Source organism: Aotus nancymaae, unplaced genomic scaffold (assembly GCF_030222135.1).
Source record: "Aotus nancymaae isolate 86718 unplaced genomic scaffold, 86718_ANA_hifiasm-v0.15.2.pri h1tg000057l, whole genome shotgun sequence".
NCBI lineage: Eukaryota > Metazoa > Chordata > Mammalia > Primates > Aotidae > Aotus > Aotus nancymaae.
The window spans coordinates 58,740,507-58,755,180 of NW_026988471.1; the positions used below are offsets into that span (position 1 = coordinate 58,740,507).

At 39.1% G+C, this 14,674-nt stretch overlaps 1 protein-coding gene across 1 annotated transcript in view; it reads left to right on the forward strand.

The window, feature by feature from the left end:
• Window positions 1–8,364, forward strand: part of LOC105734336 (calmodulin-regulated spectrin-associated protein 1-like) — a 67,812-nt gene extending 59,448 nt beyond the window's left edge. Inside the window, 3 exon segments of the mRNA XM_064363782.1 lie at window positions 4,464–4,655; window positions 5,454–5,514; window positions 8,246–8,364. Of these exon segments, the coding sequence (XP_064219852.1) occupies window positions 4,464–4,655; window positions 5,454–5,514; window positions 8,246–8,364 (372 nt within the window).
• The last annotated feature ends 6,310 nt before the right edge of the window (window positions 8,365–14,674 follow it).

A 14,674-nucleotide genomic window follows, 5' to 3' on the forward strand; every position in this document is an offset into this window, starting at 1 on the left:
CACTTTGGGAGGCCAAGGCGGGCGAATCACTTGAGGTCAGGAGTTCGAGACCAGCCTGGCCAACATGACAAAACTCTGTCTCTGCAAAAAATACAAAAATAAGCTGGGTGTAGTGGTGTACACCTGTAGTCCCAGCTACTCGGGAGGCTGAGACAGGAGAATCATTTGAACCCAGGAGATGGAGGTTGCAGTGAGCAGAGATTGTGCCATTGTACTCTAGCCTGGGCAACAGAGCAAAACCCTGTCTTAAAAAAAAAATGTGAGGAGCTAGCCTAGAATCTGAACACTCAAGACAGCCTCCCAGAAAGCTCATTCCCAACCATCTTAGCAACTAAGAAAAGAGTTGTCCATGCTACTGACAATACCCCTTAATAAATTTTTGGCATTCTAATGCCTAATAAATTTTTAGAAACAAGAAGCTTCAATTTTTCCTAATCCACTGACAACTTTCATGTGCACAAGCATTTGTCCCAGTGTTTTGTTTTCTTTCATGTATTCTTTATATGCACAGAATTGAAATAGGCCCCAAAGTGTATGTGTGCAGGGAGGGGATGTAAAATAACTGTGTAGAGAGTACAGTCCTATACCATAGAAGGTGTTGTTCTGAAGAGAAAGAACTTGTCTTTACAGAGAGAAAGGGCTTTAAAATGTATAACATACAAGCAAAGAAACCAAGAAATCAAGGCAAAAATTTTGAATGCAGTGATGATTTCAGTGTGTGTTTTGTATGCACAGTGCAGTATCTGAATGAAATTTTTGAAACAGCATAGATTAATGGCTAAGATATTATCCTCAGGAACTGGACCACCAGTTCTGCATTCCAACTCCACAGCTTGCTAATTTGGTTATGTTGGGTGAGTTAATTAAATGCTTTGTGCCTCAATTTCCTCATCTATAAAATGAGTATAATAACAATGCCTACCTCATAAAATTATTATGATGATTCAAGTTAATACAAATAAAGAACTCATACTAATACAAGCCCGAGCGTAAGAATACAGTAAATATGTGCTATTATCCATCCTTACATCATTCCTATGATAAAGGCTATAGATAGATGAAGGATTGAAACTTAAGAGTTTCAGTAACCTACCAGGCCAGTGTCAGCTCTACTCATGTGGCTGCTGTCTTCTGCTCTAAAACACTCTGTCCCCTACCTGCTACTGCTTAACTACCTCCTCAAAACTCAATTCAGATACCCATTCCAATGAAAATTCTCTGATTCCTTTACCAACCCTCCACTTACCACTATTTATACTATTAAGGTAATTGCTTCTGTCTTGGGCAATCCCATAGTACCTACTATCCTCCCCTGGAGCTGTCCCCTTATTGTCTATTCCTCCCACTGGGACATAAGCTCTTTGGCATCAATAGCTCCCAGCATAATGCTTGGCACACAGTAGGCATGTAATAAATCTTTGCTGAACAAATAACAAATAAGGTGGGGAATCATGAAAATAGATTTCAGCCAGCCCTATTAGCCCCCAAAGAACTCAAAGTTTTTTTCCTCTGCATGGTTTCGGCTTGCAGGGAAATTTTCCACAGCCATAAGTGGAAAATGTTAGCCAAGGATCATAGAGCAAAGTGCTGAAAATGTTAAGTGGAGAGGGCCCAAGGTGGGCAGTGCAGTCAAGGAGCATTTCATAGACAACTCAAGCTTGTCCCTGAAATGTGGGTGGAATTACCAAAGGCAGAGGAGTGAGAAAAGCCTTTCACACGCAGAAAGGTGGGAAAGTGCAAGGCATCATACAGGAATTGCAGCAGCACAGAAAGAAGACTGCATAGGCCTTTGGATCCTAGACTCAGGAATCCCATTCCCCTCTGGCACCATCCTCCAATATCTTAAGAAGCATCACCCTAGAACCATCCTCCAATATCTTAAGAAGCATTGCCCTATGGATTATGTAGAATCACCAGGGATATTTTCAAGCATCAGTTTCATTAGAAAGGAGGGCTAGTCCGAGAGATAGGATCAGACAGTACTAGATTTGAACTCTAGTTTCAGCTGCTGAAACTATGGTATGGTATTAGACAATCCTATCAGTCTTAGATATGGACATCTATGAGACAAGCATATACTATCTCTTACAAGGTTATTAAGAGGATTCAAAATAACATAAAGTTGCTAACCCACAATAGGTGTTCAGTAACTGTTAGCTGTCAATCTTAGCCTCATGCCTTACAGCTGCACCCATACCCAACTTTGGGAACAGAGTTCACATCATAGTCTCATCTTCTCTGTGAATTCACATCCCCCACCACATCTCTATGAACTCTGTCTAGCAAGAGTATTGATGGTGAAAGTGCTGTGCTTTCCCCAACAAGTTCTGGTCACCGCCACACCAAAAGTTTCTCCGATGAAGAGTAGATTCTCATTAAACCAGGGGACAAAGGAAATGGGAAAGCACCCTCTCTCTATTACCACCTCCTAAAAGAATGATCAGGAACAGGCAGCAAAATCGATACCAAGTCCCTCTCTGTCACCATTTCACAAGGCGGCTTTGTATGCTTGTATCTTGCACCACTTGCCAGCAAACAAAATGGAGTGCTGTAGTTAATTGAAAAACAGCTCTGCCCTGACTGCCATAATTGACATTAAGTACTGTTTGGGGTAGGAAATCAGCCATTTCCAATTGATATTAAACGGGAAATCATTTAACATCAATGGATATAAACCAGGCGCAATTGTGCTGAATTAGGGAGAAACGCTTTGGCTCGTGTTAAAAAATGTTTCTGTGAAGTGGGATTTTTCAGAGTAAGTGAATATTAAGTCTGCTTAATACCTGCATTAGGAAAGAGAAGAAACCACTTCTCAGCCTCCCCTCAGGCTTAGAAGAAAGCTGCCAAATGCTCCTTCGGAAGAAGCCATGTTCTAAGGTGGTCTTGTCTTTGAAAAACAAAGTAGAAAGAAGGTATAATCTGGGAGAGCAGATGAAAGGACAGAATCTCCGGCGAGTTTATCCAGCATCATCCACCATGCCACTGAGGGAGAAGTTGGGCCCCTGTGAAGAGTAAAGAGGCATAAATGAGGAATCTCTTGGCCTCCCTCTGAAAAGTCACCATGGGGACCATGCCCTCGATAGAAGGAAAATAAATAAGGGCAAGATATGCATAGGAAAAGATAAGCTGTCAGTCTCTCCTCTTATCCAAGTCCATTTTCATAACATGCATTGGCATATTTTGATGGCCGATGGCTTCTCCCCAGCCTGTGCTATAATGGTGCTGGCTGTCCTAATCAAAGCAGTGCAGACCCTGCTCATGTAGGCATGACTATCCAATCAATTTAGGGCTTTAGAAATGTCTCCATTATTCTCCAAAGAGATAAAAACCAGTTCTGACTTCTGATCCTCCATTTGTTCCACAAGAACAAGGAAGAGAGAGGAAAAGGAGAGGGATGTAAGTCAAGAATACAATTGGAAAGAGATGAGAGCCTTATGAGAGAACTGTGTGGGGGAAGAAGAGGCATGAAGCCACAGTGACAGCTTCACAGAGAGTCTATTGATCCATTTTACAGATGAGGAAACTAAGGTCCAAAGAGGTTCTGTGACATGCCCCAGGCCACACAGCTACTTAGTGTAACAGCCTGGTCTAGAGCTCCGCTGATTCACTGCCCATTCTAGCACCTGATACCACCTCTAGAGTAAAGAAATAATGAGAAAAGAAAGAGATGAGAAAAAGAGGAAAAACAGTAAATAATGGAAGAAAGAGTATCTCAGAAGTACGAGGCTAGAAGGTCAGCATACAATTTCTATGTTAGGAGTAAATTGAAAACATCATACTAATATCTGAGTTGACACCCCACATGTGGTTTGCAGAATCCAGCAAACAACTTGTCAGCCCTACGAGTTTCCTGTCTGAAATGGTGGCAGTTGTAGAAATAGGCCTCTGAAGGTCTTCCATCTCAAAGCCTGATTTCCCACAGCTAGGCCTTCACATCTGCAGTGTTTGTGTGGCTAAAACAACCAGTCAGGTTTTATCCCAAGGAGAACTCTTAATCATGAATTCTGAGACCTTGTCCTTTTAAGTGGGTTTTGTATGGAAATGAAATGCGTCCTTTCTAGCTCCTTGGATAAAGAAGCTAAACGAGTGTTTATAGAAATTATATATCCCACAAACATCTCTTCTAACAGAAGACAGTGTGGTCCATCTGTGGTGAGCAAGGAAGGTTAGATTCAGAGTGGAGAGTAAGAAAACCTTCTTCATAACCTGTCCCTTTTTAAAAACCCAAATCTAACCATTTTACAATACTGTACCCTAAAAATGGAGCATCAGATAAAAGCCTGCCTACAAAAAAGCCCCCCAAGGGAGGCAGGGAATCATGAGGGTGCTACTTCCTTGGTCTCAGGATGCAATCTGCAATGTTTACACCAGGGCTCAGGCTGTGTTGAGGAGTGAGAAAGATGTTTTAGTTTTTATTTTCTAGGCTTTTTCTCCTCCAGCCATTGGCCTTCCCTTTTTTTCAGAACTGCTTGCAAAAAGGCTTTGACTTCTGGCTCCTTCACCACTCTTTACTTACCTGGACCAATTATGTGGCCACAACAAATGGCCAGAATATACTTGGGCACACTATGACCCCCCGGATTAGAAAAGAAAAAGAAACACTGAGCAAGCAGGACAATGGCTACTTCACTGGCATTGTCAAATATCCTGCATTTGTGAGGTCAAGGCTAATTTATTTATTCACTTATTCATTAAGTCAATCAACAAGTTAGCACTGCGTGTATACTCTGGGTGAGATACCACACTGGACAGAGAATCCAGAGATGGATAAAACATATTCCCTGCTCTCAAAGAGCTTGCCATCTTATAGAATCCACTGCACCTTACTCTTTGCCCAGCAACTACACTTAGAAACAAATGTTCATATTGATAAAGCTGCCTCATTCTCTGCTCTAGCCTTATTTCAGTTCCTAAAAGGTTGATAATCCTTTCTGACACAGGGCCTTTGCACATGCCATTTTCTCTTTCTGGTATGTTTTTCCCTGTAACCTTCTCCTTTACCTATTAGCTCTTTCTGGTCATTTGTATCTCTTCTTTTGAGAAATGTCTGTTCATATCATTTTCCCAGCTTAAAATTGAGTTTTTATATTTTTTGATTTTGGTGTTTTTTTTTTTCTTTTTTCTGTTGAGATGTTTGCATTCCTTGTATATTCTGGATATTAATCCCCTGTTGTGTAAGTAATTTACAAATATTTTCTCCCATTCCATAGGTTGTCTTTTCACTCTTGATTGTTTCTTTTGCTGTTCGGAAGCTTTGTAGTTTGATATAAACTCATTTGTTGTATTTTCTTTTGCTGCCAAAATAAATGGCAGCAAAAGAAAATACAACAAATGAGTTTTTACTTTTGATTCAGCCTTCAGATCTTGACCCAAACACCACTTCTCAGGAAAACCCTGTTTCCACATTCAGCCTGAGACAATTTTTCTTTTTCTGTCTCCCTTTTCCTTTTCAGTTTCCGATTCGATTTCCATTAATGAGTTATTTTATATTTATTTCTGTCCCCCTGCTGGACAGTGAGCTTGGAAGAAGAGGGATGGTGGCTATTTTTGCTCAACATTGACTCTTGTTGCCAGCAGAGAGCCTGGAACGTAGTGGGCACTCAGAAAATACTGGTAGTTGAATGAATAAAAAGGAACATAACAGAACACTGCTATCAATACAGCCTACGTCCTAGTTCTTCATGCCAAGTTACCAGGCATGAAACTACTACTCGCATAATTACATGGAAAATTTTACTTGAATATATATATATATATATATATATATATATATATATATATTCATATTCCAAGAGTCAGTGTGGAGGTTTAAAAGAATTGACTCTGCCCTCTCACCCTATACAAAAATAAACTCAACATCGATTGAAGACCTAAATGTAAGACCCAAAATTCAGGGAATAAAACACAGAGGAAACACTTCAGGACATTGGTCTGAGGAAAGATTTTATAAATAAAACCTCAAAATTACAGCAGCAAAAGAAAATAAAACAAACGAGTTTATATCAAACTACCAAGCTTCTGAACAGCAAAAGAAACAATCAAGAGTGAAAAGACAACCTATGGAATGGGAGAAAATATTTGTAAATTACTTACACAACAGGGGATTAATATCCAGAATATACAAGGAATGCAAACATCTCAACAGCAAAAAAACAAAAACAAAATCAAAAAACATAAAACTCAATTTTAAGCTGGGAAAATGATATGAACAGACATTTCTCAAAAGAAGACATACAAATGACCAAAAAGTATATGAAAAAATGCTCAACATCACTAATTATCAGGGAAATGCAAATTGAAACCACAATGAGTTATCATCTCACCCCAATTAGGATGGTTATTATTGAAAAGACAAAAAATAACAAATTTACTGATGAGAATGCGGAGAAAAGAAAACTCTTACACACTGTTGGCGGGTAAAGTAGTACAGCCATTATGGAGAACAGTACAGAGGTTCCTTAAAAAACTACAAACAGAGCTACCATTTGATCCAGTAATCCCACTACTGGGAATTTATTCAAAGGAAAGGAAATTGATATATGGAAGAGACATCTATATCCCTATGTTTATTACAACACTATTCACATAACCAAGATATGGAATGAACTTAAGAATCCAACAACAGATGAATGGTTAAAGAAAAAGTGGTTTAAATACACAATGTAATATTACCCAGCTGTATAAAAGAATGAAACTCTGTCATTTGTGGCAACATAGATAAATCTAGAGGACATCATGTTACATGAAATAAGCCAGGAACAGAAAATCAAACACCACATGTCCTCACTCATATGTGGAAGATTAAAAAATACAGTTGATCTCATAGAAGTGAAAAATAGAACAGAAGTTACTAGAGGCTGGGAAGGGCAGGAAGAAGAGGGAGATAACGAGATATTTGTTAAAGGATACAGATTTATAGCTAGATAGAAGGAATATGTCCTAGTGTTCTATGTCATTGTAGGATAACTATAGTTAACAATAATATATAGTTTCAAATAGCTAGAAGGAGAATTTTGAATATTTCCAATACAAAGAAATGATCAACATTTGACATGATGGATATGCTAATTTCCCTGATCTGATCACTATATATTATATGTATCAAAACATCACTATGTATCCCATGAATATGCACAATTACTATGTGTCAATTTTAAAAATTAATTCCATTTAAAAAATGGACTCTGAAATAAAACCTGGCTATGTTCAATATGCACCTCTGCCAATTAAATAACCCTGGACAAAGGCATAACCCTTGGCAGAAAGGCTAAAAACTAGCTCCCCAAAAGATATTTACATCAAATCTCTTGAACCTGTAAATGTTACCTTACTTGGAAAAATATTTTTGCAGATGTAAGTTAATGATCTTGTGATGAGGATAAAATCCTGGGTTAGCCAAGCAGGACCCAAGTGCAAACACATGTATCTTTGTAAAGAGACACACAAAAGAGAAGACTTGCAGACAGCAGAGTGAGAGGCCAGGTGACTGTGAAGGCAGAGATTGGAGTGACTCTGCCACAAGTCAAGGAGTGCCAATGGAAATGAGAAGCTGGAAGAGGCAAAGAACAGATTCTCCCCTAGAGCTTCCATAGTGAGCGCAGCCCTGATGACACTTTGATTTCTGACTTTTAGCTCCTAGAACTGTGAGACAATAAGTTTCTCTTGTTTTAAGCCACGTTTTTAAATCATTTGTTACAGCAGCCACAGGAAACTAGTCTAACCTCTCTAAACCTCAAGTTCCTCATACATAAAATGGAGACTATGACACATACCTTATAAGTTGTGAATTTAAATAAATCAAAAAGTGCCCAAAGAATGACCCAACTCCAATCATCATGTCTATTCAAGATAAAACATTTAGATCCAAAGGGAAATTTCTATCAAGCACTGGGCAGTTAGGTCTTTACCTCACTTTTCCATAGCCTGAAAATAAGAAAATGTTCCAGGCACACAATGACTCTTTTTCACTGTGACTCAAACAGCCCACTATCACTTCACCCTGATGTAATATGGTCAGGAAAGCCATGCACAGGCCACTTGAAAGGGATGATCAGGGTCTCCCTCTTAGTATCCAAAAACCCAATCCAGCACCTGCCATACGGTAGATGCTCAGTGAATGCTTGGTGAGTGAGTGACCTGTTGAGTCATTACAGGTTGGATAAGTTTACCCACTAAGTAGAAGAAAGAGGACAAGGGTTTCAGCAAGAATGATAACATGGATAAAAACAATTTATCCATGTATGAGTGGCCAGCCAGATCACTGACGACCAAACTGAAGATGATGATGACACTGCAGAGACTATGCTTGCCCAGCATGCCAAAGATTCCTGTCAACATCAAGATGGCTCTAGTATGATCGGATAAGGGTTATTCTCCTTACATATGTCTGGTTTTCCACATGCTTTGATATCTAGCAAGAAAGATTTCTTAATGATTCCTGGATGACTTTGTATTACACATACTCAGAATGTTAACAGGTTTTGTTTTTATTTTGCATTTAACTTGAAATGAAGGCATATTTGGAGTCGGTCTATATAGGCTAAAATCAAGGAGGTAAATTTCATTCTGAGAGGAACATTCATTCAAAGGATAAATGTAGGTTAAACTCGAAGTTAGTTCTGTGACTCATATCCATTTTCACAATTTCTCCTAGCATGATCTCCATTTCTAGGCAATACCTGAGCTGTTTGTATGTGGAGGCAGATTACTTTCTTTGGATAGTTTTTTTCCAGCTTGTTTAAACTTTTTTAAAGTGATAACCTTGGTAATTATAGTTACTTCCATAATATTAATGATAATTCCATTTTAAACATATAAGAGATATTTTATAACCATATGGATTACTAAGACCAGAGCCAACATAATAAGACCAAAACTTTTCATAAATGTCTTTTTACTAGAAGAGAGGTTGTTTTCTTGCTTTTCAATTTTAGGGTAAATAATAGCAGCCAGCTGATTTGAAGCAAGATCAGCATGCATAATCCCAGATAGGGAGATGGAGATACTTTAAGTTTCTAGAAAATATCAAGCTATATTTTAGGAGTTGCTGTCTTACAGTCCCAGAAACACATAGTTCTTAAAGTTTCTCATTCCATTAAAAAGATATATGGGAAATGTAGAGGAACCCACAAAACACCCTAAAGCACATCAGTTGGATATAATGCTCATTATTTTACTCCAGGGAAGAGCTCAACCCTTTTCAAGGTCATATGTTCATTTACTCATTCTACACGTGTTTATTCCAAGTCAGCTATGTGCCAGGCATTATTCCATGCAGAGAGGACACTTCAGTGAATAAAACCTTTATGCTTATTGAGCTTACATCTTAACAAAGAAAATGGACCATAAACAAAATTAATCAATGAATTAATAACAAACTATCAGAAATTAAAAGCAGAATAATAAATATAAAAAATAATAGGAATAAGTGCTATGATGAGAATAAAATTGGATGTAGTGATAGAAGTGAATGGGGGATGGTTATTTGTTGGGTAGTCTGGGAAGGCCTCTCTGAGGGGCTGGCGTTTAAGCTGAACTCTTACCACCCACTTTTCCCCAAATAAAAGATAACATAGTTGAAATAGAAGAAAGGAGGAATGAGTGACAATGTCAGAAAAGAGGAAACTGAGATCCAGCATCTGAGTGAGACATTCTAAAAGTTTCATTTGAAAATTTGTAGTGACAGGGAAAAGGTCATGCTATAATACTCTTACTAATAAGCAAAGGAAAGCTCCCCTCTGCCCCTCCCATCCCTGGAAGACTGTGTGAAGCCAGAGGTCCATCTATTTCTTATGCCTTCATGCCTTTCATGCTAGACCCTATTTTATAACTCCAAGATGCCATCAATTGTGAGGCACAAGCCAACCCTAGAGATGGGAAAACATTATAATATAAATGTTTTAAAATCTATGAAATAGAGTAATTCTGGCCTGTTCATTGCCTTCAGACTAAGTTTACACTTATTTCCTACTAGAAATCTCAGTACACGCCACAGCTTTACTCAAATTACTTAGTTTCATTTTCCCACTTCCTGACACACTTTTTAAAAGTCTTTAAGCTGCCATCATCATTCTTGCAATGTCCTCTGGGCAATATTTCAGGAGGAATGGGATCTTCCACATTTACCGAGTTGCCTTAGTTCTGAACTCTTCTCTTGAACCCTATCTCCCACTCAGTTCCACCCTGTTCTTGACTCTCTCTCTCTCCCTTTGCATTCAGTGGGTATTTTCTCACTGATCTTTTGTCTTGAAAGCACCTGTTTCCCAAATCTTCTCAACCCTTAGTGGTACCTGGTATGCTAACTGAGATCTTTTCATCTGCTAAACCAACAAAGTTGATCCAAGCCCCTCCCTCCCTGGTGGAGGTCCTCCACGGGCAACTCTCTCCAGCAGACTTGTTGAGGATATAAGAGAAAGGAGTTAGGTTTTGGTTTACTTGGAATTATCAACTTCTATACCACTCTGCCTGTGAATTGAAACCCTTCTCTGTGGATAAAATTACAAGTTCTTTATTCTGGCTCCAAGGAGAACCCTTAAGTGAAAATCAGTCAAACATGTCCCTTAAGTGAGCAACAAAGGGTAAGAAATGCAAGATTTCAATTTAAAGAACAGGGAATTAATTCTGACTGGGAACTAAAGGAAGGGTGAATAACGGAGAAACACTTCAGGGGCTTGTCTGATCCAAGGCAGAAAAAGGTAATAGAATATCAAATAATTATCAACACTTTGTCATTGAATATATTTATGTACTTAGCTCTCGCTCTGACAAAAGAACTAAGGTGGAGAAGGACTCTTCTGAACTTTTCTAAACAAAGGTAGGTGAGCTGATGAAATCATAAAACAATTAAAGACCAGAAAGCATAGAAGGCACCAAAGTCTCCTCCATTTGGTCTGAAGGTCAAGTGAAGCCTAGCAAGACTTGAGACCACTGTCTGTGGCACTGTTTCCCAGTAAGGCCTAAGGAGTCTCAGCTCCTATACAGGCATGTTTGAATGGGTGCTGAAGGGACTGAATTCCTTAGAATATTCTCTGCACAACTTAGGAATGGTTGCTCTTGTGATACAGAAAAGAAGACGGACAGTCCCATAACTGCTCATCTGATGAAACTAAAAAGTAAAGATTGTGCAGTGAATTAGCAGTTCTGTCCTGAGGCACAACCCTGAGTGACTGACTGTTGGTCATTTAATGAGATTCCAGTAAAAGGAATAATAAGCAGGGAATTTTGACACATAGAATTTGTAAACCATCTCTCTTGTTTCTCTAAAAGATATATTGTATATTTAAACATGTTGAGTTAGCAAAATTCTGGAGATTTTCGTTTTTTATTTCATGGTAAAGAAAGAAGTAGAAGAGAGCCATTAAATGAGAGTCACAGTGTTGAGAACTGTGGCTGTGATTAGCTCTGCTCAAGGTTGGAGTTAATATTGCTTCTCCCCTGCAGTATTTTTTAATTACACTCCTGATTTTCTATTTGGAGACATCATGGACCTTTTCTAGTAAATTGTCACACAATCACAAGTCAAATATGTGTTAAATATGAGAAAATGCTGCCATTTTTATCTGATTTGTGGTTCATTCATGCACCATTATCTACTTTTAATTAAATAATATAAAATGCACGTGGTCAGCAGTTTGACTTTTCATTTCCTTACAATGTCAGTAATCCAGCTTGGTTGTTCCCACCTACCCTTAAATTGCACATAAAAGATATAACTCTTGCATGGTACTGATCTCATATCTGGACAACTTAAGCCCCTGCTTAAAATAGCTACTGTCCAACTATACCTGGAAGAAAAAAAAAAACCCACAAGAATATGCCAAAGAATATAGTGCATCAAAAACACAGTGTGCCTTTTTAGTAAGGGAGCAGCAGCAGCCTTCACTGTCTGATTTTCTTGTTTCATCCTTTTTCCTAGTGTCATATCCCTTGTTGATTTATATCTACTAAGTTCATTAAAGATCCAGTGTGACTCCCATGGAATTGCCTAAGGCACTGGAAGAAAGAACTTGACTTGCAGGTTGCTGTGGACTTAGACACTTTACTACTTCATTAAGGCTGCTCTGCCACTGGACAGCTTGTGTATGGCTGTGCCGCAGACGCCACTCGCTTCTTCCTCAGCCTCCTACCCCCACCTTCGTCACAGGCTTTTAGAGAACAAAGACAGATTAAAGACAGAGGAATGAGGAAATAAAACCTAAAATCTTTTCAATCCCTAGTATTGTTCTAATTGCTATTATTATTGTCATCAAACGTAGCAGATTTACTCCTCTGTCCTATTTGATAAGACACTGTTCTAACTGTATTGCTTTTTTCAATTTAGACCTAAATTAGGAACTCTTCACAGAAAGTCTTGGATATTAAGTAACACAGTTTTAAGTATAGAGTTTTTCTTGAATAAATGGGTAGTCTCTTTGAGTATTTGTTTTTCTGGGATATTCTTTAAGTTATCTCAAAGAAGTGTTCAGGATGAGACAGTTCTATTTGTAATCCAAGGGAGAATAAAAGAGAGTAGCGAAATGATAATAACAAGGAGGTGACCCTAAAAGGAAAACACTCTTGTAAATAAGCTTGATTTATTTACAGCTAAATGTGTGATTGCAAAAAAATATTTTCAGTCAAACCATAGAACTTGTGCTTAATAATAATAATACTAAGCACTTAAAAAGCACTTTACATCTGCAAAGTGCTTTATAAACATTAACTAATTAATCGTTAACAACACCCCAGTGAGGTAGGTAAGTATTATTCAAGTATTCTCTTAATGTTCAAGCCAGGATTACATCGAATCCAGAGTGGATTTTTGCATGAGAGTGTGTGTGTGTGTGTGTGTGTGTATGTGTGTCTGTGCATGTGTGTGTGTGTGTGTGTGTGTGTGTGTGTGTCCTGCTCCACTCTTACTAAATACAGGACTTTGGAGTGCCTTACAAATGGGAAGACAGCTCATCTGGGGAACGTTTGAAGCCTTTCCAAAACCATGGTTTTGGAGTTTCCTCAATAGAACTAAAACAAACTCATAGGTGGCTTCTCTAAATCTTGCAGGAGTTTGAAGTAATTGGGTAAGGAGGGGTTTGTGCACAGGAAGTCAGCTACTCTCTCCTTTTCCACATTCTTCACTGATTGGTGTTTTGGTTTTCCCCTCATTGGATAAGAAGGACTAACATCTCACTTCTAGAAGAATTGTGCTCATTAGTCAGGGAAGGGTAGGCACATAAGACATGGCCTAGCAAGGAAGAGACTGGCATCCCATCCCCAAGGATAGGTAAGACCTGCCCTCCAAGAGCCAGTGGTAGGTGCTAGGAGAGTGAGTCCAAGTGCTGTAGAAACAAGGGAAATAAGTATCAAACGCCAAGGGAGGGCCTTGTTAGAGCACGACATTTGAGTTGCCTCTGCAAAAAGGTCAAGGTGGACACTCGAAATGCCTGTGATGAACACTGCTCCCACTGTTATTTGGCTGAAAGCACTGCACCACAGCAAAGAAAGGCCACTACTGAGCACTAGTCTCTTTTCTGGGACAGGTAACGTACTGCCAGAAATGTCCTTGGCTTTTTCATTGTTTCCTTTGTTTACTCATTAATGATAGCTATTGTATACTGAGCATTTTCTCTGTGAAAGGCACTATGTTGAATTCTTTAGTTTTATTTGGTCACTGAATCTTCACCACAATCCCCTCAGGAACATTCTACAATTAACCTCATTTAAAGATCAGTAAAATGAAGCTTAAAGAGTTAAGTAACTAGACTGAAGTCACACAGCTAGTCAGTGTCAGGACTAAAACCCACTCTTAGATCTGTGATCCCCTTCTTTGAACTAAACTCTGTGTTTTCTTCCACTGATTCAACTACTATTTGAGTGTATACCTGGCCTTAAAGGAGGTTTTGGATATAAGTACTGAGCAAACAGACATGAGTTTTGCCATGATAGAGAGACTGACATTAAAAAAACATATATGTTATTTCAAATTATAATCAGTATTGTGAAGGGAAAATCAGAGTGGTGTGAAAGAAACAGGAAACATAATTTAGATCAGAGAATCAGAGAAAGCCTCTCCAAGTATAGGATGTTTAAACCCAAACCTGAAAGATGACAGGAGTTACTCAGGCAGAGATGGAGTAGAAGAGCATTCCAGGCAGGGGAAGGACAGATGGGAAGGCCCCGAGGTGGCAAGGAGTTCAAGAAACTGACAGAATACCAGTGCAGCCAGTGGATCAGGATCCAGGGGGACAGGCACATGAGAGAAGGTCAAAGAGGAGAGCGAGGGCAGGATCATCAGGCAAGGCCTGATAAGCCATATGTAGCAGTTAACATTAAGTTCAGCTGCATATAACCCAAACGCAAAATAACAGTGGCATGAAGAAAACAGAAGCCGATTTCTCTTACTCATATAAGAAATCCAGAGATGGGCAGACCAGGGCTAGGACTGCAGCTTTGTGGCACTCAGGACTAGGATTTCTTCCGTCTTTTTACACTGCCATCCAGCAAGTGGCTTGCACCTGACAGGTCCTGTCACGATCCAAAGAGGTGTGGAGATCCAGGTCTCATGTTTGCGTTCCAGGCAACAGGAAGGAGAATGAAGGAAGGGCAGGCTAAAAAAAATGCCCCACCTGAGCTTCCTTAAAGGACCCTTCCCAGAACTTCCAGACATTTACACTTACATATCTTTGGCCAGATCTGTTTT